Source organism: Prionailurus bengalensis, chromosome A3 (assembly GCF_016509475.1).
Source record: "Prionailurus bengalensis isolate Pbe53 chromosome A3, Fcat_Pben_1.1_paternal_pri, whole genome shotgun sequence".
NCBI lineage: Eukaryota > Metazoa > Chordata > Mammalia > Carnivora > Felidae > Prionailurus > Prionailurus bengalensis.
In genome coordinates this window covers 117,238,682-117,265,443 of record NC_057354.1, presented here as the reverse complement: position 1 = coordinate 117,265,443, position 26,762 = coordinate 117,238,682, and the positions used below count along the sequence as shown (strand labels likewise).

Here is a 26,762-nt window from a genome sequence, read left to right as displayed (position 1 = left end):
TGACATTGAGCACTTAAACATCATTAAGAAGTAACGGTTAGAGGAGGGAGGTACGAAGAGCGGTTTAGGCAGAGAGGAGAGTAGCGTGCACGAAGGCTAGGAGATGATTGTGCAGTTTGGTTGGAATGTGAGGGGGATGTGTGTGTGCTTTCCCTAGTACAACTGTTGACAAGACCTCATTAGTGGAGAGAATATTTTGAATTTGGTAAGAGGCAGTGAGGCATGCCATTGAGGTAGATTACCAATTCAAGCCAGAAATAATAATAGATTATTGTATTTTGAAGATTAATACTTAAAAAAAAAAGCAGCCAACATGTGGGTCAGCAGTAGTCCCTGGCTCATACTGTGATAACCACAATTTTAGAAGAAAATGGATTTCTATAATTAATCATGAGCAAGCTTTCTTATGTTAGCATGACATCATCACTGTTATTTTATTATTATTTAGTATTTTTTAACAAGTTTTAGTTGCCACATTTTCTAGGAATTAATGTTAAGTGTGTGACTTACTCTAGAGAGGTGAGGACTTATAAATCTAAAGTAAAATAGTCATTGTAAATATAGTTTGCAGCTTATCAGTACGAGGTTTTAAAATATCCCCCCCTTTTGTATCAAGAGTACATATTTGTGTTATACACACCTTTATTATATTTTGTATATTTTCTTTGAAATCTGGGATTAAAATAGACCCATCACCGTCTCAGCAATTTGATAACAAGTCTTCCTACCATATGTTTACTTAAGACCAAACTGACTTGAATTTTAAAACAAAAAATGTGAGGCACTTGCAAACTAAGTGTGTTCTAAAAGCCTCATATTTTCACCCATACGGAGCATTTGAAGATAATCAGTAGAGAAGACAAGGAAAAGAAGTTTCTCAGCAAAAGAATCTTGATTCATCTTATTAGAAGAAGATTACAGTCTGGAAGCATGTTTATCGAATCCAAGTGTTTTGGTTAGGGAACACAGAAGAGAGATACATGTTTGAGGGAAGGATAGCCCTGAGTAGGAGAAATTCTCGACTGAGTCTAGCAGGTCCTAGACATGGATTCAAATGTCACCTCTGCCAGGAATCACGTAAATGACTTTGAGTGAGTCATTAATCTTTTCTCGCTGAATTTTCCTAATGGGCAAAGTGGAAACAGTAGTAATATTCTGTGTGTTTAGTTGGTTATTGTCTCTCCTACTACAGTATAAACTCTCCATGGGCATGGATATTTTATCTGTTTTATTCGTAAGCTTTTTCTTGATGTGAGAATCAAATGAGACAATTTATATGATAGGATTTGGTTATATAAACACCATGCAAATGTTAGTGGGCTCGTAACTGACCATTTTATCTTGTTGCAGGATAAATCCAAGGATGCAGTCTCTCCTTTATAGTGAGACCAGAGCTGTTTTCTTGATTATAGCCCAAATTTAGAAGTGTTGAAACTATAGTTTCTATTCCTGAAATCTGAGTCACTCCATGAGTGGGCAGGATGGGTCAGGTCACAGAGCCGAGGCGGCGGCTGTGGAATAGTGGGCAGAATCTCGGATCTGGGGTTGGGAAGCCAGTCGGTGCTGTGACTTCTGTCTCCAAACCTGCACAGCCAGGCATGCTGTCCACTCATGACCTCTGCATTTTCCCTTCCCCGAGCCTGGGCCGCCTTTCCCGACCGGCTACCCTGCATGGTACTCCCACACCTGACTCCTCGGGCCTCGGCGTCAGTGCGTCTTAGCGGTGCATCCTTCCCTGACCACTGTGCATGCATAGACACTGCTCTCCGGGTCTCCACCTCCTTTCCCTGAATTGTTTTTCTCTCTCTGCCACTTTTTACCATTTAAGATAATATATCCTTGACTCGTTTGATTGTTTGTAGTCTGTCTCTCCCACCAGAAGATGTGCTTCTCGAGGGCAGGGTTTTTTTCTCCTCACTGTGGCGTCAGTAGCATTTAGAATGGTGTCTGGCATGTAGTAGATGTTCAGTAAATTGTCTGAATAAATATACGAGGAATGAGTTTAACTTAAATTTTTGAAAACTTTTTTTTTTTTTTAATAATTGTGTATGACCGTGTAGAGCTTTGGAGTAGATACGAATTGAAATTGTTCTCTTCTACTTGTAGAACGACAAAGGACAGATCCCTGCTGATGTTGTTCCAGACCCGGTTGAAATGCCATTAGAAATGGCCGATGCCGCAGCAACTGCTAAAGAAATCAAGCAGATGCTGTTAGATGCGGTGCCCCTGTCATGCGACATTTCAAAGCCCATGCTTCCAAGCTATGATCGTGTTACTAGCAAGGCGATGCTTGCATCACTCGGTCTGAAGTTGGGGGATCGTGTTGTTATTGCAGGACAGAAGGTATAGTAAGTAACTGTGGTCTCTAAAGCTGTGTCTCAGGTCATAGTGTTTGTGGCTTGGGTGCCAAAGGTATATACAGTGTGGCCAGAGTTGGGAGTTTTTTTTTTTTTTTTTAAAGTGCATTGTGTAAGTAGAAGCATACTTAACGGAAGCTGTGAAGCTTAGATGCACGCTTACTGTGAAGTATGATCTAAGAATATAAACGACTTGGACTTAGTGATGAAGATGTCTTTGCTGGAATGGGACGGCTGGAGTACGGAAGAACTGTTACGTGAATTCAGAGGCGTGAGCTGAGACACTGCTGAGCCCAGAGCTATCTCCTTGCAGCCCCCTGCAGTCTTAGTGGGTTTTCCCACTGTGACTACCTGGCACAAATGGAACAAAGAAGACCCTTGCTGTTCATGGGTGTTTGGCCTTGAGATCCCATAAATAGAGAAATCTTGGATATTCTTTTAACCTGATAATAAAAGTGTATGTGGAAAAGAGGACCTCCCCTCCTGGCCTATTGAAGATGCTCTAGATGCCTCTTTTTCTCCAAAGGCCCTGTTTCCTTTCAGCACTTACTTGTTGCCATTCTCTCTTTTCTAATACCTCATAAGGAAGGGCTGTTCCTTTTTCTTTTTCTTTTTTTCTTTAGCTTTGGGGCTAATGGGGAGCGTGGTATGAAGAATGGAACAGGGCATCCCTGCTTGCCTATCGAATTTCCTAACACAGTTATGTCTAAATATTTGGGTGGGCTTATGGGGAGGGTGATGCGGGTTCCTCAGAAAACACCAAAATCGGGAAGTTGGATTTCCTGAGCAAATTGTTTCAAAAAGGAAGGTAAACTACAAACAAATGATTATGTTGAGAAGGACATTTATCAACTTCCAAGAGAATGTATCCATGGGACATTGGTTAGCTTTTATTATTGTTATTATTTTTAACTTGGGATTAATATTCAGCCTCCTTAGTCTTCCTGTCTTATGCTTGAGAATGGATGTTTAGAAGAGTTATTCTGTTGTTTTATTTTACCTTTAATTTTGGATAATTTAAAGCTATACAAAAGTAGAAGCATATAATGAGTGTGCATGTACCAGTCAGCTGGTTTAACTTGATCACTTCACGGCCATCCTGCTGCCTTTATTCTTTCTCTCAGTTTGCTGCTTTGCTGCTTGTCTTTTTATCCTCTTAGGGATGTCTTTCAAGGAGCAGAAGTTTTTTTTTGTTTTGTTTTTGTTTTTGTTTTTTTAAACGTTTATTTTGAGAGAGAGAGAGAGTTGGAGCAGAGAGAGAGGGAGAATCCCAAGCAGGCTCGGAGCTGACGGGCTCTGATGTGGGGCTCCGTTCCATGAACTGAACCATGAGATCATGACCTGAGCTGGAATCAAGAGTTGGACACTCAGCCAACTGAGCCACCCAGGTGCCCCTCAAAGAGCAGAAGTTTTAAATTTTGATGAAGTCCATTTTATCAGCGTTTCCTTATTTGGATTGTGTGTTTAGCATAGCTAAGAGACTTTCCACTATGTCATAGTACAGTAGAGGATAGAGCACATATGCTTTCTCCTAGAAGTTTATAGTTTTAGGTTTTACATTTAGTTTGTATTTAATTTTGAGTTAATTTTTGTGCAGAGGGCTAGGTATAGAGTTGCTTTCTCTCTTTTTTTTGCATTTGATGATCTGTTCCAGCACCATATTTTGACAAGACTGTTCTTTCTCTCTCGAATTGCCCTTGCCCCTTTGTCAATTGACCTTATGTGTATGGGTCTTTCTGGATTTTATTCTGCTCCATCGATGCAATGATTATCCTTTCTTCAGTACTACCCTGTCTTAAGTGCTGTAGCTTTATAGTAAGTCTTGCAATCATTTGTTGTTAGGCCTTCAGTTTTGTTTTGTTTTTAGTTTCTTCGTCTTTCCATGTACATTGTAGAATCAGCTTATGGATTTAAAATCATACAGAAAGTCCTGCTGGGATTTTGAATAGAGTTGTGTTGACATAGATCAGTTGAGGAGAATGAATGTCTTAAAGATACTGAGTCTTTCAAACACAAGCACAGTATATCTCTATTTAATAGGTTTATTTCATCAGTTTTGTAGTTTTAAGCATTTAGATACTGCATATACCTTGTTACACTTATACCTAAATTTTTCATGATCTTTGGTGCTATTGTAAATGGTGGTGTTTTGGAAATTTCTTATAGAAATACAGTTGATTTTGTATATGGACCATATATCCTGTAACCTTGCTCAATTTATGAATTCTAAATTTCTTATAGAAATACAGTTGATTTTTGTATATGGACCATATATCCTGTAACCTTGCTCAATTTATGAATTCTCTTGACCTTGTTTGTGGATTCTTTGGGATATCCCGTGGAAACAATCATGTTATCTGTGAATAGAGACAGTTTTCTTTCTTTCCAATCTGTATGCCTTTCATTTGTTTTTCTTGCCTAGTTTCATTGCCAAGGACCTCCAGTATAACGATGAGTAGAAGTAGTAAGAACTGATCAATTGTTCTGCTTCCCATCTGGAGGAGGAAGCACTCAGCATTAAGCACTCAGCATTAAGTACCATAATTGTTAGCTGTAGTTTTTGTGAGTATCTTTTACTAAGTTGTGGAAGTTCCCATCTAATCCTGGTTTGCTGAAAGTTTTTTAAAAAAATTATTATTATCATGAAAGGATGTTGAAATTTGCCAAAGGCTTTTTCTGCATTTGTTGAGAGAATAAGTTTCTTCTATTTAGAAGTTTGTGGGTATGATGAATTATATTTATTAATTCTCAAATGTTGAACTAACCTTGCTTTTTTATGATAAACCTTACTTGGTCATGACACTGGATTTGATTTTCCATATATTGCTGGATTCTATATATTGCTGGATTTGATTTGCTCTTGTTTTGTTGAGGATCCTTGTGTCTGCTTTTGGTATCAAGGGTAATGCTGGGAATGAGTTGAGAATTAGTCCTTCCACTTTTATATTCTATCTAGGTTTGTGTAGAATTGATTATTTTTTCCTTAAATTCTTGGGCAGAATTCACCAGTGAGTCCATCAGGTTCTGCAGGGTTTTTTTGTTTTGTTTTGTTTTGTTTTTGTGGAAGGTTTTAAACTATAAATTCAGTTCAGGTGTGAGCTTTGACAGTTTGCATCTTTTAAGGAATTGGAACATTTTATCTTATCTCATTCATTAAATTTACAGGTATAGGGTTGTTCATAGTATTTTCTTACTATTATTTTTTAATGTTTGTTTATTTTTGAGAGAGAAAGAGAGTGTGCACACCAGTGGGGGAAGGACAGAGGGAGAGGAGAACAGAGGATCCAAAGCAGACTCTGTGCTGACAGCAGAGAGTCTGATGTAGCATTCCAACCCATGAACCCCGGGAGATCATGACCTGAGCTGAAGTCGGCTGTTTGAGCCACCCAGGCGCCCCCTTTCTTACTATTCTTTTTTTTTTTTTTAAATTTTTTCAACGTTTTTTATTTATTTTGGGACAGAGAGAGACAGAGCATGAACGGGGGAGGGGCAGAGAGAGAGGGAGACACAGAATCGGAAACAGGCTCCAGGCTCCGAGCCATCAGCCCAGAGCCTGACGCGGGGCTCGAACTCACGGACCGCGAGATCGTGACCTGGCACTCCAGGCTCCGAGCCATCAGCCCAGAGCCTGACGCGGGGCTCGAACTCACGGACCGCGAGATCGTGACCTGGCTGAAGTCGGACGCTTAACCGACTGCGCCACCCAGGCGCCCCTTCTTACTATTCTTTAAATGACTGAGGGAGTGTAACAGTGTCCTGCTTTCATTCATGATGTTTGCAGTTTGTGTCCTCTCTTATTTTTCTCTTGGTCTCTAGCTAGAAGGTTATTAATCTTATTTATCCTTACAGATAACCGGCTTTTGGTTTCATTGATATTCTTTATTATTTTTCTGTTCTTAATTTCTTATCTTTATTGTTTCTTTCCTTTGGCTTGCTTTGTGTCTTCACTTTCTAGTTTTTTAAAATGGAAGTTTAGATCATTGATTTGAGGCCTTTTCTAACACCAGTGTTTAATGCTATGGATTTCCCTCTAAGCACTGCTTTTGTTGCATCCCACAAATGTTCATGTATCGTGTTATCATTTTCACTCAATTCAAAGTGTTTTTAAATTCCCTTGCGATTTTCTCTTTCACCATGGGCTATTTGGGAGTATATTGTTTAATTTCCAAATATTTGGAGATTTTCCAAGATCGGTTGTTGGGTGCATACAGATTTAGGATTCTTGTGTCTTTTTGGTGACTTGACTGTTATAATTATATAATATTTCCTTTTGTCCCTGGTAATATTACTGTTCTGAAGTCTACTTTGAGAGAATAGTTTTTAAAAACTTCTATAAAGTTTGCAAGAGTAGCACATTTAGAGTTACTAGTAATCCTCAAAATGTATTCTGATTTATGTTTTCTTTAGGTTGGAACATTAAGATTTTGTGGAACAACTGAATTTGCAAGTGGGCAGTGGGCTGGCATTGAGTTGGATGAACCAGAAGGAAAAAACAATGGAAGTGTTGGGAAAATCCAGTACTTTAAATGTGCCCCCAAATATGGTAAGGGAGATACGGTCTAAGTTAATGAGAATTCGTTTAAGATAATCAGATTTACTCTTTTATGGTTTTTTTTTTTTAATTGTTTTTTTCAACGTTTATTTATTTTTGGGACAGAGAGAGACAGAGCATGAACGGGGGAGGGGCAGAGAGAGAGGGAGACACAGAATCGGAAACAGGCTCCAGGCTCTGAGCCATCAGCCCAGAGCCTGACGCGGGGCTCGAACTCACGGACCGTGAGATCGTGACCTGGCTGAAGTCGGACGCTTAACCGACTGCGCCACCCAGGCGCCCCTCTTTTATGGTTTTTAAATAAAACTTTCCCATGTAGTAAATGAAGGGGCTGCTCTGTTCTTGCTATGAGCAGTACATTGATTGGGAGATGGTGTCTCACCAGGAGTACACCCGGCTCTCTGCACCTCCGTCGGTCCTGCCCAGGGTGCTCTCAAGGCTGAGGAAGGGACTTCATTATCAAGGAAGTGCAGAGCTCTGGAGGTGGAAAAGCTTGAAAACTTCAAATAGCAAACGAGGCCAACTTTATAACTGTACTGCTGAGACGGGATGATTCTTTCTCTTTCTGACAGATGTTTGTTTAAATTAATATTTTCTCTCTCTCTGTTACACACACACACACACACACACACACACGTACCCCTTGACATATTGAATTGGTCACTTACTATTTTGTGAATATTTTTCCTTGCCATGAAATATTCTCCTAGAACATTAATTTCCTTGGTTGTTCAGTATTTCATGTCAGCTCCACAAGGAGGCACTATGATTTAATGCTGAAGTCCTTGCTTAGAGTCTGACTGCTTGGGTACGAATCAGCTTCCCTACCTACCAGCTGTGTGACCTTAATTCTCTTTTTGTGCCTCAGTTTGTCTTCAGTAAATGGGGCTAACAATACCTCAAGAGTTTGTATGATAAATATATAAACCACCTTGAATAGTGCTTGATTCCCTCTTAGTACTCAACAAATGGTAGCTATTTGCTAACTGTTATGCATTTATAAAGTTACTAGTTTCCTTTTGTCATACACTTAAAATGGAGCATCATTTTTTGGTGGATTATTAATTTTTTTTCTTTATAAAAATGTTTTTTGTATAAAATTTGAAAAATATAAAAAAGGATAAAAGAAGAAGATAAAATCACCGATATATTTCCATTTAATCCTTTTCATGAAATTTGGATTATATAGTTATATGTATTTTACATTTTTACTTGACATGCTATTATAATTAAAAAAAAATTTTTTTTTAATCTTTATTTTTGAGAGAGGGACAGAGTGTGAGCAGGGGAGGAGCTGAGGGGAGGGAGATACAGAATCAGAAGAAGGCTCCAGGGCCTGAGCTGTCAGCACAGAACCCAATGCAGGGCCCAAACTCACGAACCATGAGATCATGACTTGAGCTGACGTCGGACGCTTAACCGACTGAGCCACCCAGGCGCCCCAAAATGCTATTATAATTTACCCAAATCATTAAATATTGTTAGAAAATGTGATTTTTTTTAATGGCTCCATTTTCTTTAATTTTTCCAATATGATGGCTGAAAGTTTCTATGTTTGAATTCATATTTCTTCGATTGTGGTGAAAATGTTTTATTGTGATACACACACACACACACACACAGTGTCATCCTGGCAATTGCCCAGAAATACTTGTCCATATTACTTGCTTACTAAATGATTGAGATTGAGATATTAGTGGGTTTTTAAAAACTTTAGAAACACAAATACTTACTTAAGATATTAAATTCTCACAGTTATTACAGATGTTTTGCCCAGTTTTTCATTTGCCTTTGAACTTCATTTGCAGTGTTTTGGCACAAAGTTTTATGTAGTTAAGACTTTTTCTTTATAACTTCTTACATTGCTTTTATGCTTAGATACTTCTTCCTAATCCAAGGATTAATTTAAAATTATATATTTTATTCTTTTGAATGTTTTAATTTTTTACGCTGAGTTATTTAACCCATTTGGAATGTATTTGGTTAGTTGGGTGGAGTTAAGAATTTAATTTTAATTTTCCTCTGTTAGCTAATTTTGGTAACTGTCAAACAGACTGAAGGCAAGAGCAAAACTGCTAGCAACCTACAGGGCAGATGTCAGTCAGGTTCATGGGAAATGCTTAGATTGTAACAGAATGCATGTTGCCCCCAGATCTCATCATCCCAAGGAGAGGCATGTTTGATGAGGACAAAGCTGGATACCCCAAGGACCTGCTTCTGTCCCTTTTACATGCTTAAAGGGGAATTTTGGGCAGGGCAATGATCATGTGTTGGATTTAAAAATAGGGTTACCCTAAGCAGAAGCCGAAGAACCCTAAGCAGAAACCAAAGAATTTGTGTCTTCTCAGCAACAGTTATTATTATTTTTTCTCCCCTGTCTCTAACTCTTATCAGTTTTCCTCTGGCTTGTGCTTCCTTCATTATAAATTAAGTTCTTATAAATGCTATCATCGGTTTCAGGATTTTTTGTTCAACTGATCTGTTCATTCTAGCATATATTAGATTTTTTATTTTTATTTTATTTATTAAAAAAACTTTTAAAAATATTTATTTTTGAGAGAGAGAGAAAGAGATAGAGAGAGAGAGCGAGCACAAGCAGGGAAGGGGCAGAGACAGATGGAGACACAGAATCTGAAGCAGGCTCCAGGCTCTGAGCTGTCAGCACAGAGCATGACGCGGGGCTTAAACTCACGAGCCATGAGATCATGACCTGAGCTGAAGTCGGATGCTTAACTGATTGAGCCACCCAAGTGCCCCTAGATTTTTTAAATTGTAGAAATTTTATAATAATTTTTGAGACCTTTTTTTAGAGCAATTTAGGTTCAAAACAAAATTGAGACGAAGGTGCTGAATTTTCTGTGTATCCCCTGTTCCCATGCATATGTGGCCACCCCCCATTACCAGCATCCCTTCATCAGAGGCTACGTTTCTTAGATGAACCTGCACCGACTTTTCATCATCACTCAAAGCCCATAGTTTCCACTGGGGTTCACTTCTTGTGTGGTACATTCTGTGGGTTTGGACAAATGTTTAGTGACATGTCTCTATCATTACAGTATCATACAGAGTGTTTTCACCTTCCTAAAAATCCTCTGTGCTCCGCCTGTTCATCCCTTCCCCCCCTCAACGCCTGGTAACCACTGATCTTTTTACTGCCTTCTTAGTTTTGTCTTTTCCAGAATGTCATATCATTGGGATTATACAATATGAACGTGGTGTCTTCAGAGTGGCTTCTTTCACTGAGTAACTTGCATTTAAGTTTCCTCCATGTCTTTTTATGGCTTCCTAGTTTATGCCTTTTTAGTGCTGAATAATATTCCATTGTCTGGATATATTGCAATTTATTTACCCATTCATCTACTAAAGGATATCTTGTTTACTTCTAAGTTTTGGCAGTTATGAAAATTTTATAATAAATTTTAATACTTAGCAAAACTGGGGTGCCTGGGTGGCTCAGTTGGTTAAGCACTGACTCTTGTTTTCAGTTCAGGTCAGATCTCATGGTCTGTGAGGTTGAGTCTCACATTGGGCTCTGCACTGATAGCGTGGAGCCTGCTTGGGATTCTCTGTCTCCCTGTCTCTCAGCTTTCTCTCTCTCTCTCTCTCTCTCTCTCTCTCTCTCTCTCTCTCTCTCTCTCAAAAATAAATAAATAAACATTAAAAAATACTTGGTAATACCATTTTTATGTATTTTAATAATTTTAATAATTACCAAAGTGAATACATGTACCTAGTTCAGTAAGTCAAATTGTATCATAAAGTTTATTAAAAACATTAGTTAAATCCTTCCCTGGCTTGCCCTTCCCTGACCCTGAGTCCTGCTCTTTAGAGGCAGGAACTATTTCAACTTCTTCGGTTGTATCTTCTGATATTAGTATTTATATTTATAAATAAGATATTTATATGAATCTCTCCTGATTTTTCCAATTTTATTTATTTATTTATTTAATTTATTCCTTCCTTCCTTCCTTCCTTAAGATTTTATTTTTATATAATCTCCATGTGTAATGTGAGGCTTGAACTCACAACCCCAAGAACAAGAGTTGCATGCTCTACTGACTAGGCCAGACAGGTGCCCTTGATTTTTCCAATTTTAGACATTTATTGACTTTATACTCTGAGGAAAGAGTCAGTTTTTTTCTTTATTATTCTAAGTCAGTTTTTTTCTCAGTTTACTTATTTGTTTTGGTAGAGCACATCCTCCAGTAGCTTTTTGACAAAAGTTGTGTGGGAGATACATTTTTGAAACCTTCCATTCTAAAAATATGTTTATTCCTACTCTCACACTTTATATGATTGTTTGACGGGATAAGAAATGTCAGGTTGGAACTCATATTCTGTCAGTATTTAGAAAATTATACTCTATTGCCTGATGGAGTTTGGCAAACTTTTTCTGTAAAAGGCCCAAGTAAATATTTTAGGCTTTGAGGGCCACCCAGTGTCTTGTTTGCAGTATTCAGCTGCCCTGTTGTAGTGAAGAAGCAGCTGTGGACAGTGTGTGAACACATGGGCGTGGGTGTGTTCAAACAGAACTTTACAAAAATAGGTGGCAGGTGGGATGTGGCTCCCGGGCCATTGGCTCGTCAGCTATTATCTTGAGCTTCCAGTGTTGCTGTGGGGAAGTTTCAAAATCTTTCTTCTGTTTTTGACTCCCCCCCCCCCCCCCCTCTTTGGAAGCTTCTTTGGAAGCTTTTGGTATTTTTTCTCCTTTTTATCATTTCTTTTTTTTTAGAGTTTGTATCATTTTTATTCCTTGCTAATATTTCAGTGGGGTTTTGGCAGGAGTTGTGGTAAAACAAAACGGGCCATGTTGATCTAGAAACCTATTACTCTTCTGTTTAAAAATAATTCTTCCTAAAAAAAAAATAATTCTTCCTACGTGTTCACTGTAGTTAAGTTTTACAGTTATATGTTGAGATTTGGGAAAAAATCCCACCAGTATTTTGATTAGCGTGAGTTACTGAATAGATACATCAGCCCATATTCTGTGTGCATTGTGGGCTTTGGTTGCAGCCAGTCATGGCTTTAAATTTATTTTGGTTCTCCCAAATGATTTATTCAATTGAGAAAACTGGAAGAATGAGAACTATATAGGTGAGGTTTTATATGCTATAAAAATCTATTAAAGCAATGAAATTAAATATTTTTTTAAAAGTATTATGTGAAATAATATGATGTGGAAATTTTCTACTAAGACCTTGGAAGAAAAACCATATAACTTTCCTCAGATTGAGAAAAAACCATCCATTAAGCAACATTATTATGGTATTAATGACAAATTTAAAAGATAACTCATAGTCTGAGTGCTCTCATAAGTATGTTTCGGTTTTTAGTTTTTTACAGTCTTTCTTATATCCACACATAACATTTTTTTCAGATAAAACCATAGCATAATCAAACATGTAACTTCATGTTTATTTACTTGCTTTAATTTTCATACTTTTCTGTATTTCTTTACAATTTGTATTATTTCACTTCTTGATGGTGATGTAATAGTTCATTGCCAAATAATCGTTTTCTCCTACTTATGAATAGAATTGCAATGATGACACTTTCAGATGCAGTCTTTTCCTCACATTTGGATTTTTTTTTGTGATTAATTTCCAAAAGTATAATTGGATCATAGCAGTAAACTAGAAATTGTTTTGGCTTCACAAATCTATCGATATTTTTCCTTATACGAATGTAACTTTTGTAACCTTTGTGATCATCTTTAAGTATAAATATTTCTTTATAATTAATGCCACAAAGAGGATTAGGTCAGAATTTTTGTCTTCCATTAATATTGTACAAATTTACATTTCTGGACTATAAAATAATTTCTGTCTTCCAACCCTTGGCAATTGGATGTAGTTATCACACTGTAGTGTGTGTGTGTGTGTGTGTGTGTGTATTTGGCAAGGAAAAGAGCTTAGAGAAAAGGATAGAAACTCAAGGAAAATATGCTAGGTGGGAGACAGAAGAGAGAACATTGTGGAGAAGTCAGAAGAGAGTAAAATCAGGAGAAAGTAATATAGAATCCCAAGGAGGAAAGCATTTCATGATTAGCGGAAAAGGCATATAGTTAGCACTTTTTGGTTATTAACAAAACACATTTGGTAGTCTTGAGCATTTCTACAGACCCATTTTAAAAAAAGTTATTTTTAATGTACATATTACATTTTGGTCACAGTATGTCTTTATTAGATTGTAAACACCCGATGGAAGAGTGTGATATACATATTATGACTTTTTTTTTATCATTTAAAATGTCTTAGCCAGATAATCTTTGTATTTGTAGTCTATACACTATCTCTAATGTCTATGCATACTTATTTATACTGGATATTTCACTGCCTGGATAAACTCCTCTTTTTTAAATGGAATTTTATATTCTGAGCCGCTGCAGATCCGCAGGCCCTCCCTCTGTCCCCACATGCCTCCCCTCCCAAGCACACACTGTGCTGTTTATGATTGTCAGGAGCTGAGGGCTAGGCCTTTTGGGAAGATTATATTTTGTACTGGAGAGTATTTTTTATATCCCTACTATGTGTAAGGCACTGAAATTAGGTACAGTGGGGAAATGCAGAAATGAATAATGTTTGAATTTCATCATCCAAAGGTGTACAGCCTGGTAGAGAAATAGAACAAGGGCATAAAAAGCTGTCATGTGGGGAAAATATGTCCTAAAGGAGACACAAAGTGACACAGATGAATAGTTTGTATGCTCTGAAGTGCACTATTATTTGCCAGTAGCCTAGTCAGAAATCGTTATGATGGAATGATGGACAAGTATTACCTTCACTCATTTCTCTTTTCCCTGAATTTCACTTAATACCTGATAATGCATCTTTTATGTGATTTTTAAATTACTGTGTATGTTGTTCATCTTGACAACTAGATTGTAAGCTCTCTGAGGGTAAGTGTTGTGTCTTTCTTTTTCCTGTCTCTCCCTACAGGATTCCTGGTAGGCACTAAAAAAGAACTTAAACATTTATATTATCAAATGGTTGTACTTGCCCCTTTATTGGAAATGCTTTTAATTGTTTAGCACTAACTCAAGCTCTACATTCCTCCCTTAGGTATATTTGCACCTCTTTCAAAGATCAGTAAAGCAAAAGATCGAAGGAAGAATACAGTACACACCTCTGCAAAAGCTGTGCCTCTTATCAGGTCCCAGAAAATTGATGTAGCTCATGTAACGTCCAAAGTAAATACTGGTAGGTCAAGCCAGAAAGTTAAATCTTTTATTCAGCATATTTCTTTCTTTTGTGGAATGCCTTATATTTAGCTTGCTTCACCCTTTTTTGTTAGACAACTGTGGAACCTGAATTTAATAAAACCCACATCTCACGTGGTTTTAAACATCAGTCATGGTTTATGATTTCGATTCCTGACAAGAATACTATACATTTGTTCCTTTCTTTCCTACCACCCTCAAACCTTCATCACTGGCTAATGTAACCTCCAAGCTAGATTTTATACCTCCAGTAGATCCTTATAAACACAACTAGCTTTATGTTTCTCACCTATTCAAGAATTTTAGTGCCTTCTCTTTTAATCAGAAAATATTCTGACTCTGAGTCCTTCCTGTATTCGATGGGATCTCTGGCTGCCTCCATAGGTGAACTGTGGTTTCATGTCTCACTGTCTTGGGCGTACATTGTCCTCCCTCTTCCCTCCATACTTTGTCTCGTGCTGTTTCTCTGGGTGAAGTAATTTGACTCATGCCTTTTGAGGTCCTGGATGTGCTTTACCTCTTTATTCAGATGCTGTTTCTCCAAGAAAACTTCGCTGATGACCCAGATCACTTTGGTGTCTCCATTCTCTCTAATTCTGTGTACACTTGTATCCATACCACACAATTCTTTGTTATCTTGGGTCTTTTCCTCCAGTTGCTTTATTTGTGCAGATCTTTTATTCTTTCAGCAAAATTTTAAACTTTAAATGGGCTATGAGAGTGTTTTGTACTTTTGTATTCACGGTAGTAGTACATAGCACAAAATAGACCCTTGGTAAGTACTTGCTAACTTATCAGTGGCTGAAGCAGAAAGGCTTTCTACTGTGATTAAGGGATTTTGCCCAAGAATTTGGTTGGCCTTTCTACTCTCTTCCATTGAGCTATTTAAATATCTCTGTGTCAGTAGTGGACTTCATAACTAGTAAAAACATAAATCTTGATATCTAGTAAAGGAAAGCTTCCTACCTTATTCTTGAACAGTGTCTTGCCTATTTGGATCCTTGTAAGTCATACTTCCATATAAATTTTAGAGTAAGCTATTAAGTTTCTTTTAAAAAATATCTGCTGAAGTTTTATTGGTTTTGCATTTTAAACCATAAGTCAGTTTGGGAAGAACTGACATCTTTACAATATTCAGTCTTTTAATTATAAGCTTGAGATATTGCTTTATTTAATTGGGTCCTTTAAAAATATCTCAGGAAGGTTTTATAATTTTCTCTATAGCTATCTTGTACCAGTTTTGTTAGGTCTGTTCCTGGGTACTTCATACTTTTTGATGCACTTGTAAATGGTATCCTTTAAACCTGAAACCCAGAAGTTCACAGCCATTATGGGAAGAAAGCCCAAAGAGAAGCCCTGGGGGTCCCCTACTAGACAGAAAATGGAGGAAATCCCTTTTTTTTTTTTTTTAAATTTTTTTTTCAACGTTTATTTATTTTTGGGACAGAGAGAGACAGAGCATGAACGGGGGAGGGGCAGAGAGAGAGGGAGACACAGAATCGGAAACAGGCTCCAGGCTCTGAGCCATCAGCCCAGAGCCCGACGCGGGGCTCGAACTCACGGACCGCGAGATCGTGACCTGGCTGAAGTCGGACGCTTAACCGACTGCGCCACCCAGGCGCCCCGGAAATCCCTTTTTTAAAAAAGATAGATTTTTTTTTTATATTCCTTTGGTTCTTTCCCTCCCCAGTCCCTAGGCAGTCCTTCACGGGGCAGTAGCAGCCGTGGGTGGCCGGGTACCAGAAACCCCAAGGGAGGAAGACCCTTCTCTCTCACCAGAGAAACTATGGTTCCAGGAATAGGGATGGAATCTCTCCAATAGTTTGTCTTCTTTTTACTCACTGCTTGTCCCCAGAGGCAGAGTCAGTCCCCAGAGACTGTATGACAGAGCAAGGGAACTAAAGCCTAGGCACCCTGCCCTGATACCAGGAAGGGGTGCCTCCAGGAGCAGGAAAGTGTCAGGGAGACTGTGGAGAGGAGGGAGCTCAAGAAAGTGGTCTCAAAATGTTGACTGTGAACTCCTGGGCTTACTCTCAACTTGTACACGTGTGGATCTGACCACGGGCTTTGGTCTCCAGGGTAGACCACTGCCCAGGTCCCAGACACTACTGGATGGCACAACCTATGAGAAGGATCCCAAAAGGCTTCGGAAACTGAACTGGCATTGGAAGCACAGCGTCCAGAAGGTGGGAGGGATGGCCAGCCTGAACCTAACTGGGTTGAGTCCTTGCTAAAACAAAATGGTAAACATTCTGCATAGGATTTAAACAAGATCCAGAGTCCCACAACATAATATATTTAAAATGTACAGGATGCAATCTAAAATTGCTCAAAATACGAAAAACCAGGAAAATCTCAACATTTGTCAAGGAAAAAGATAATCAAAGGTTGCCAACCCTGACATGACACAGACATGACACAGATAAAGGCTTTAAATAATATATTATAACCATCCTGTATGAATTAAGGTTAATTCTTGAAACAAGTGGAAAGAAAGTTCAGAGGAATGAGGATGTAAAAAAGAACCAAGCGATGTGTGAGCATGGGCACATGCGCACACACTAATGAGTGTGGTTAAAACTGGGGTGCCCCAGGATTCATGGATTGTATCAATGTTGGTATCCTGGTTGGTATCCTGGCTACGTTTGGGGAAATTGGGCAAAGTATGCAAGAGATCTCCCTGTATTACTCATACAACTACATGCGAATCTCCAGAAATCTCAATTCAAAAATTCAGATAACAGGGGCACCTGCGTGGCTCAGTTGGTTAAGTGTCCGACTTTGGCTTAGGTCATGATCTCATGGTTCATGAGTTCAAGCCCTGTGTTGGGCTCTGTACTGACAGAGCAGAGCCTGGAGCCTGCTTCAGATTCTGTGTCTCCCTCTCTCTGCCCCTCCCCGGTGTGCTTGCTCAAGAAATAAACATTAAAACTAATTCAAATAAGAAAGGACCAAATGGATATTTTAAAACTGAAAAATAAGAAATGAACTCTCTGTGGGGTGCTTGCACGAAGTCTCTGTTACCCACCCCTCTGTTCAGTTCCTGCTGTTGTCCTTCTGGTCCTCGTTCTGCCTGTTGTAGTAACTCCTCTCTGGTCTGTGCTTCCTGTCTCTGCCCATCCAGTTTCCTTCTAAATTTTGCTGCCAGGGTGACAGCGTTCCCCCATCTGTTCATGCCAGCCCTCTTCCACGCAGAGTCCATCAGAGGCTCATTCCTTCCACAAGAGGACTGATTCCTTATCTGGCACCATCGTCCCTTGAGATTTCACTCTGACCTATCTATCCGTTCTTACTTCTTCCATATCCCAAAGTGTTCTTTATTCCAGCCAAGCTACTCATCCTCCCTGACCCTGTCTCTTAAGATTTTTTTCTTTTTGTCCATCTAGAATGCCTACCTTCAGTTCTTTCTGACCATCCCTCCACTGTGCTCTGGAAGAAGTCTTACCTGTCCTTCAAGACCTATCTCAGAATGTCGTCTTCTCGAGACATTAATTTATCTTTGTAGCCATGATTATTGTCTCCCTTTTCTATGTTAGCGCTTATCAATAAATGCCCTCATATTTTAGTTATTTAGTTATCCATGCTCCCTATCTGTCTACCATACTGGATTGAAAAGATTCTTTCAGGCTGAGACCAGGTCTTGCTCATGTTTGTGATGCTCAGAGTATAGTTCCTCACTCCAGTGCTTCCTAAGTGAGAAGAACTGAAATGGATGCTTAATGGAATTTAGAACTGGGTGCGGTCTATTAGGTTTCCTATTTAAACAGTTTGGTTCTGGAGAATGGAAACAGAAGTCTGAATAAGGCGAAGTATTATTCATGAGCTTTTTCTTTTTTAAAGCGAGTTTATTTGTGAGACTTGGGTGTGGTGATAGTTATCTTCAGAGGACCCAGGGCAGAGAGTGGGGGGTTTCTTACTGTCTGACATTCACTTTGATGAATAGTGGCTATCATGATTTGCAAAAACTTTTACCCAGAGTTCACTTTCTAAATAGAAAATCTGTTGTAATGGGTTTGTGCGCATATGAGTAAAGTCTGTAAGTTGTTTGCAAGTCCTAGTGGGTGGGTGGCGGTGGTGCTTCAGCTGTGAGGTTCACTCTACCTGCTGGCATTGTGCAGACACACTACTGAGTGTGCAAAGTGTCAAACAACTAGGCACCTGTGCTTTAAATGTTTTACTGTATTTAGAATTCCTTAGTGGATTGTTAAATAGGTTTGAAAGAGACTTTAGTGGTATTTGAGGAAATTGGGTTTTTCAGATGGAGAGGCTAAGAATGCATTTTTTCCCCTCTTTATGTATTGAAATATTGGTCCCTGCTGTCTGTGAATTGATTATCCAACATGTTTTCGGAAGTGGATAAGATTTAGATAATGAGGGATGTCTGTACACAAAAAAGCAAATACATTTTCATGTTTAATGTTAAAGTTCTTGCTGAAAGTGTTTGTTTCTATGTGGTAGGATTAATGACCTCCAAAAAAGATAGTGCTTCTGAATCAACACTTTCATTGCCTCCTGGTGAAGAATCAAAACCTGTAACAGACAAAGATGGTAAGATAATTTTATAACTTCCATTCTAAAAATTTAATTTACTGATGGAACTTTAAAATAATACAGTGATAATGCTTATAAAGGGCTAAGTTTTAAAGTTGTTAAGGAAAAAATCATTATAGTAGAAAATCATCCTTGAAAATACCTTCAGCAGCTCGTCATAAAGTATATACGTGGTTTGGCATAAAATCCTATACTGTGCATCCACGTACACTTAAATTAGAGAGCAATCCGATTAGATTAAGAGGGAGACTGAAAGGAAATTCCCCAGTGTAGATGGCTTCATAAGAATGTTTCAAAGTTGCCTTCAGCTGTCAAATCATTGGGTGAATAGAGCATGGGTAGAAAATTCAAGAGTATTCCTGCTTGCCTTCATTAACTCAAAACATTTTAATACTATCTTTTTGTAACCTTAAATTAATAGCATTTTACAATATAAATAGGATGGATTCTACAAACCATCTAAAGTGGGAGGTGAGAGAGAGTGGTGGGTAGAATAGGTAAGTAGTCACCTTCAGTTAATGATGTGACAGTACTCTTCTGTGTAAGAGTGTCCTCGTCCGGCGTGAATCATTAAAATACAGTTGCTTGGGTTATAAAGTCTTGTCTGTATGAGCTACCGTATGTTTGGATGAAACCGGGCATTTAATTCAACACTGGATAATCCACAGAGGAAACTAAATGGAGGGTTTCAGAGGGATTTACCTGGAAAAGCATCTTAGTGGCTCATTTCTTACTTTCCACCCTTCTCTGTGTTCTTTTCCTTTACCTGTTTTAGTTACCCTGCTTGGATCCGTCAGCAGCTCCTCCTCTACATCGTCTTTGGAACACAAACCAAGTTACCCCAAGAAGCTGAATGCACGTAGCAATGGCAAGAAGACAGTGAGCAAAAGCCCATCTGTCTCCTCTAGAGCCAGTGCTGGTATCTATGGCTTTTTCAACCAGGCTTTCTTGGTGTTTTTTATCTTGGTTTGTTTGTAAGTAGATTTGCTCTTTTTAAATGTGTAGAAGGAAACTTTTACTTCAGTCAGATTGAACTACTTGTCCTCTTCTGTCTTTCCTGTGGCCCCCACCCCTCTTCCCTTCGTGAGCATCCTCTGTCTCCCTGCCTTTCTCCCGGTGCCCCTGCCACTTCCCTTATCTGGACTGACTTCTTCCCTTTCCGATGCATCTAATGCCTTTGGCTCTTTAAGGGCTATTTTAGAACTTTATGATAGCTCCTCAAATATGTGGAAACCGTATGGTTATTATCTTTCTTCTTTTCTAATCTAGACCTAACTAACAATAACTAATGTGGATTGTATACTTATTATTTCAGGTTCTAGTCTAAGCATTTTACACACCTTATTTCACTTAATTCTCAGAACAAACCTGTGGGTAGGTACTATTATTATCATCCTCATTTTATGAATGAGGAAACCGAGACTTTAGGGAGGTACGTCTTCGGTGCCTGATGGCGGTTTCTAAGTGGGACGCCCGGGCTTCATCCTGAGGTCCGTCTGATGCTTTCTCTGCTGCTGTTACGGTTTGCCTCCATCCCAGCTCTTCCTCATGCTCCCGGGTCTCCAGACCCCTGGCGGTCAGCCTGTAGAGAGCTGGACTGCCGCCTGGCAGCACAAGTACAGTGTAGGGCTGCTCCTGCAGTTTGCTGACCACATGGTGTCATTGGCTCAGACGGAGGCTTATGCTGGCGCTCTTCATTCTGCCGCTCCATATAGGGCTGTACATGTCTTTTCGTGCAATTTAATGTTAGAGGTTTTATCCCTCTGAATTTGGTTTCATACATCTGGAATATTAGCTTTTTCACCTACTTTTGTGTCATCTACGTATATAAAGTTTGAGTCCTTGTTTAAAACTATGTACGAGAGGGTCAGAGGCTCTCCTGACAGGTTGACTGTTGTGTTGGGGCTTTTTTTTTTTTTTAAATGTTTATTTATTTTTGAGAGAGAGAAAGAAAGAGACAGAGCAGGAGCAGGGGAGGAGCAGAGAGAGAGGGAGACACAGAATCTGAAGCAGGCTCTAGGCTCTGAGCTGTCAGCACAGAGCCTGACGTAGGGCTCGAACTCACGAACTGTGAGATCGTGACCTGAGCTGAAGTCAACCACTGAGCCACCCAAGTACCCCTGATGGGGCTTTTTAACTCGCCCTGAGTCCTGCCCAACCTCGTGTGGCCCATAGTTCTCCAGCTGCGAGTGAGCGTATAGAAAACACTTCATAGCTGACTTCTTGCCCAAATCAACATATATGGAATATGTTGCAGTTCACTTATTTACCTACATAGCAACCTTGTCCAGAAAGGAAATGAAACCATTTTGGCATAAATTGTTTTCAGTGAACCTCATAATAGTTCCCAGATTCTCTTTCGAATGCTTGTTAACAGTTGTACTGAACCAATATTTTATTATAGAAAATGTTCATGATGGGATTTTTTTTCTCTTTAAAATACTGATTGTACGTGGTGGGGAGGGGCCCTCAGCAGTAGCACTGGCATAACACACCTACAAGCTGAAACTGTAAAAGCAGAGAACCTAGAAGTTTTGCCTGAAATTGTTCACCTGGAACCTGTATTCTCTGAGTAGATGCTCTTTCCCTTGCAAGCCGTTTCTGCCCAGCCCTCTGAGGAACAGAGGTGAGAGGACCGGGCATGCAGCAGTCCTGCTGCCCTCATTTTAGTCGCATTCATAGAAGGCCTTCTTCACTTGGGATTTGGGCTTTTGAATTACCCTTTTTGCCTGTTACAGGAAGTAGCTCTAGTATGCCTACTTATTTAATGTTTTTCCCCTCTTTATAAATTTGAGTGGTATGTAGGCTTAGATAATAGTAGATGAAGAGAGTTGTCAATTGGAATGAGAAAGAGGAACTTGTAGGAAGGGAGGCAGAGAGAATAGGAGATCCATGAGAGAAACCCATGTTGGGGACCCCAGAGACATTTCCCCAGGACACTTTCCTAGAGTGAGTAGATATTTCACTTTCCTGTAGGTTTGCATTTGAGGGGTGCGGGCGTACGGGGAAGTTAGGGTACAGGGGAGCAGAAGGAGCAGACCAGGGGAATGGCAGAGGTAGGGGAGGAAGTCTGTGTTTTTAGCGTCATTGTATCCCGTTGTTGAATGTGCTGTCCTTGGGCCATGAAATAGCCTGGGGACCCACCCGGGAACTTGGGCCCACTGTAGGGCCCGGCCTTTAATCCTGGTATGCCCTCGACTACCTGGGAACACCATGTCTTAGTTAATTTCTGAGTTTGTATCTTACCTATAATTATAATTCTACGAAGAGCACTTTGTAAATTGTGAAGTGCTGTGGAAATATTAGTTATTATGAGGAAATATTAGTTATTATAAGACTTTTTAGCATAGCACTTTTTCCAGACCTTCCTTCTCTCTGGGTTTATGTTCCTCGTTTGTTGCCATGTCTTTAGTTTCTCTCTCTTTGGCAGTGTGATTAACCCTCTGTCCCCTGCCTTCCCAGATTATAGCTATTCAGGTCTGTTTATGGACTGATGGGAGAAGCCTCAAGGGCCCACTTTTTCTCTGTTATATCAGAACAGCTTTCTAGACAGTCTTTCTCTAGGACTTCCGATGTTTCACAGTGGGCATTTCAGGGATTAGGTTTGAATCAAGGGGAGGGGGAGTGGTTTCGTTTCTAATACTCCAAGAAGATCAGTTGGAGGTAATTGGAAACTTACAGCAATTTTCACTTTGAAATCACCTTCCTGTATGTATATTATACACTGAGTTCCAATGAATTAGTTTCTAATTGTAGCATTTTAGTAGAATAGGGATTGGTACACTACAGTGCGTGGGCCAAATCCAACCCACCACCTATTTTTGTAAAGTCGTATTGGAACACGCCATGCCCATTTTGTGTCTGCGTGCGTTTGTGCTGCAGTAGCAGAGCTGAGTCGTCGTGACAGAGACGGTGTCGCCCGCACAGACTAAAATCCTCTGTCTCTGGCCCTTTACAGAAAAAGCATCCTGGCCTCTGCTCTAGTAGAGCGTGCCCCGGGCGATCTGGATAGAATGGATACTGTACCAGGAACCATGTGTATTAAATTCCCATGGCAATAATTTTTTTCAGGAAACCCTTCAAAAATTTTTTGAATATATTGACCTCACATGTGAGAGCCATGCTTGTAGATGATGTATATAATGAAAGGTGTCACGGGGCACCTGGGTGACTCAGTCAGTTGAGCCTCTGACTTTGGCTCAGGTCATGATCTCATGTCTCGTGAGTTCGAACTCCACGTTGGGCTGTGCGCTGAGATCCTGGAGCCTGCTTTGGATTCTGTGTTTCCCTCTCTTTCTGCCCCTCCACTGCTCATTCTCTCTCTCTCTCTCTCTCTCTCTCTCAAAAATAAATACACATTAAAAAAATTAAATAATGAAAGGCATCATATGTTAAAATCTTCAACTAGTTAGACTGGTTAGAATACATAGTGGTTTTTTGGCTAATATGCTTTTTGAGTTTGTTTGGTTTTTTTCCTCCCCTTTTTCTCCTGCTCTTTTTCTGCCCTTTCCCCTTCCTCCACCAACCAATTAAACAGGTTTGAATTCCTCAGCAGCATCTGTAGCAAATAACAGCCGATCTTCTGGAGAGCTCCACCTGGGAGATCGCGTGCTGGTGGTAGGCCAGAGAATTGGCGTCATTAAATTCTTTGGGACAACGAACTTTGCTCCAGGTAACTTGTCTGTGTGTTCTTTGCTCAGTTTGCGTGCTTTAGAATACAAAAGGTTTAAAATTTTACGTGGGTAAAACTTAACTGTAGAGAATTCTTGATTAACAGTTGTCGTGGATGTTAGCTCTGGCACAGAAAAAGCAATACAGTGATAAAACCACGGACTGTTTGTACTCAGGTTGACTCTTGTCCATAAATTTTCCTCGCCAGCTGTGTTTTAAATTGTCTGGTGTTAAAATTAGTTGTTATTCTCCCAACTTGACTTTCACTGATTGCCAAGCGTGCTAAATAACAGAGAGAAAATATTAGGATTAGATATTTGCTAAGGATAATCTTAAAATGAGTTCACGGCATAGAGCATTTATCAGAGTGGCTTGGAGAGAAAAGCCAGCAACAGGGTTTAAGGGAAAATGAAAAAGCTTTTGTGCACCCTGGGACCTTAAAAACACACGTTTGTGTATTTATATATTCATTCCAACCTAGACTTAATATTGTGTTTCCAAAAGTAAAGATTAGCTTTCTTTTGCATTTTCAGTGATTAAAAAAATTTTTAATGTTTATTTATTTTTGAGACAGAGGAGACAGAGCATGAATGGGGGAGGGTCAGAGAGAGAGGGAGACACAGAATCCAAAGGAGGCTGCAAGTTCTGAGCTGTCAGCACAGAGCCTGATGCGGGGCTCAAACTCACGACCGTGACATCATGACCTGAGCCGAAGTTGGACGCACATTTTCAGTGATTTTAATTTCAAATGTAGAAGCCAGTTGAGTGAAACCATGTTTGTGTGTTTTAAATGGCAATATGCTGTTTTGACACATGGTGGCATTGCAGCATTTGAGGAAAAGGTTACCGAGACCACTGATTTTAAGTTTGTAGCATTCTGTCAAGAACTGTGAAGGATCTGAGATTTTACCCCACCTGTGTAGTTGCCACAGCTTCATAGATGCTGATGGAAGACTTTAGGCTCCTGATTCAGACACAGCCCTTTCATACTCACAGCAGCAGCAGAAACCAGTGTGTCAGCATTTTCCTACACTTGCTCCCTGAGCCCCCATTCCCAGGGGGTGACACCTGCACATGCAATGGTTTATGCTAACAGGAGAAGGGCCCTGAGCATAAGGGATCAGAACCTCTGTATTAGACAGCAAGCATGCCTGTGTTTTGTGTGGGCCGGCCGCCCACACTCTGTCTCTGTCCTCCAAGGTTGCCCTCTGTGCAGACATCCATGGAAAGACAGGAAGTGCCTCTGTTCATAAAACATGCAGAAACATGAACGAGCCATGGAGCATTGTCTCCCCGCACAGACTTTTTCATTATACCACTTATAATTGCAACCCAGCTAATTGATTTGAGATGGGCTATGTGTTGTATAATTCATGTCTCTCATAGGTCTCCAGGTAGTAATTGAGATTAGTTAGGATGGTCTTAATATAGTTCTCAAATAAAAACCTAAGAATCCCAAAGGTAGGGTATTTTTTTTTTCACAATCTCCATGTCTTTGGAGTTCCCTTTCTCTCTCTTTAACAAGGTTAGAATGGTTTGATTCACTGGCTACAAGTCATTGTTTTCCATTGACTTTTCATTTTTCAATTCCTGATTTTAAGCATTTAGAAGTGTGGGAAGTCATAAGAAAACATAGAAGTTGGAAACTTTTCTGTTGAAGTCATTCTGTCTTTTAAGAAAGTAGTAGCATGTGTTTCTTGTGGCATCAAAATTTCAGTCAGTCGGTGTTAGGGAACGGTGCTACTATCGAGGCTTTTTACCGATTGTAAGATCTAGGCCTGAGGGAGGTCATTTGGCCTCTTTAGCCTTTTCTATTGGAAAGAAAATGACCATTTGAGTGGGAAGCGATACATACCATTACCAGACTGTGTGTACTCACAATTGCTGGCACTTGTCATAATGTCTTTCTGTGGTATGTTACCCATTTTCAAGAGTCATATGGTAAACATGTCCCCGTTATGTGGTATGTTAAAGTGGGAACACTGTAACGGTGGCACTCAGAGAAATAAAAATGGCAACCAGACAACCCTGGTTAATGACATTCAGAAGTATGATGCTCTATTCCCAGAGCATGAGTTTGACTAAGCGGTAGGTTTGTATGCATTACTCGCACGCTGTTTAAGTATGGAAGACAGTGGTTGTGCATTAGTCTTTTCAACACAAAAGTATCTGGAAATGGGCTCAAGTGTCATCTTTTTGAACATGAGAGGAAAAGACTGAAGAACTTCTAGGTTGTCATTTTTAAGGGTATATTGGCTCTTTGAATTCGTAATCTGAAAGAAACAATATTTTTGTATTCTAATTTGCAGTAAATTTCTCAATGTCTGTGTTTTTATTTTTATTTTTTTAAATTTATTTTTTTTCAACGTTTATTTATTTTTTGGGACAGAGAGAGACAGAGCATGAACGGGGGAGGGGCAGAGAGAGAGGGAGACACAGAATCGGAAACAAGCTCCAGGCTCTGAGCCATCAGCCCAGAACCCGACGCGGGGCTCGAACTCACGGACCACGAGATCGTGACCTGGCTGAAGTCGGATGCTTAACCGACTGCGCCACCCAGGCGCCCCTGTGTTTTTATTTTTTATTTGATGATTGTAAGAGGCCAAAGGCAATTACTACTGTATTCTCCTTTTAAATAAAAACAAATGGGCCGTTAGACACTTAAAAATTTTTTTAAATGTTTATTTCTTTTTGAGAGAGAGAGAGAGAAGGAGAGAATGAGCAGGGGTGGGGCAGAGAGAGAGGGACACAGAATCTGAAGCAGGTGCCTGGCTCTGAGCTGTCAGCACAGACATGTTTGAACCCATGAACCATGACATCATGACCTGAGTGGAAGTTGGACACTTAACCAGCTGAGCCACTCAAGTGCCCCTAGACCATTAGACACTTTTAAGTGGTCTTGAGGTACCCTCAACTTGAGAATCCTTATTCTAGGAGTATATATGTCTATACTTAGACTAGGAGTATATGTCCATTTACATAATTCTTACCACACTAAAAGCAACCTCACTGCTTTAACTTTAGGCTCTCTGGAAAAGGAAGTCCTATAATTTTCCTCAGAGCTGTCCCTTTTATATACTTAAAAGCCTTTTAGAGAATTCTTCCTGCTAGGTAATCTAAATCTTTTCGCTAAGGTTGAATATGATTTTTCTTTTTACCCTGGCTGGGGAAAAAAATAAAAGAAGAGTCACCATGAAGTCTTGTTGTATTTTCCGTATTACTTTTGACCTTCTTTAATTATTTAAGAACTGTTTGTGGTGTTGTAATGTTGGGAGGATAAAATGAAAATATTATATGTTCATTTTATGATTTATACAGCTCAGTATTTTTTTGTGCTGTACTTCTCTCAAACACACCATATTCCTGAGTCAAGGACAGTTTCTTTTTCATTATAGCTTTTAGATACATTTTG

The 26,762-nt window shown here is 39.5% G+C and overlaps 1 protein-coding gene across 4 annotated transcripts in view; it reads left to right on the top strand.

The window, feature by feature from the left end:
- Positions 1-26,762, top strand: part of CLIP4 (CAP-Gly domain containing linker protein family member 4) — an 82,106-nt gene that overhangs the window by 36,989 nt on the left and 18,355 nt on the right. For all 4 annotated transcript variants that reach the window (XM_043604220.1, XM_043604222.1, XM_043604221.1 and 1 more), the window contains 6 exons: positions 2,107-2,343; positions 6,765-6,900; positions 13,971-14,108; positions 18,587-18,676; positions 19,455-19,598; positions 23,217-23,351. In XM_043604220.1, the coding sequence (XP_043460155.1) occupies positions 2,107-2,343; positions 6,765-6,900; positions 13,971-14,108; positions 18,587-18,676; positions 19,455-19,598; positions 23,217-23,351 (880 nt within the window). The remainder of the gene's footprint in view (positions 1-2,106; positions 2,344-6,764; positions 6,901-13,970; positions 14,109-18,586; positions 18,677-19,454; positions 19,599-23,216; positions 23,352-26,762) is intronic.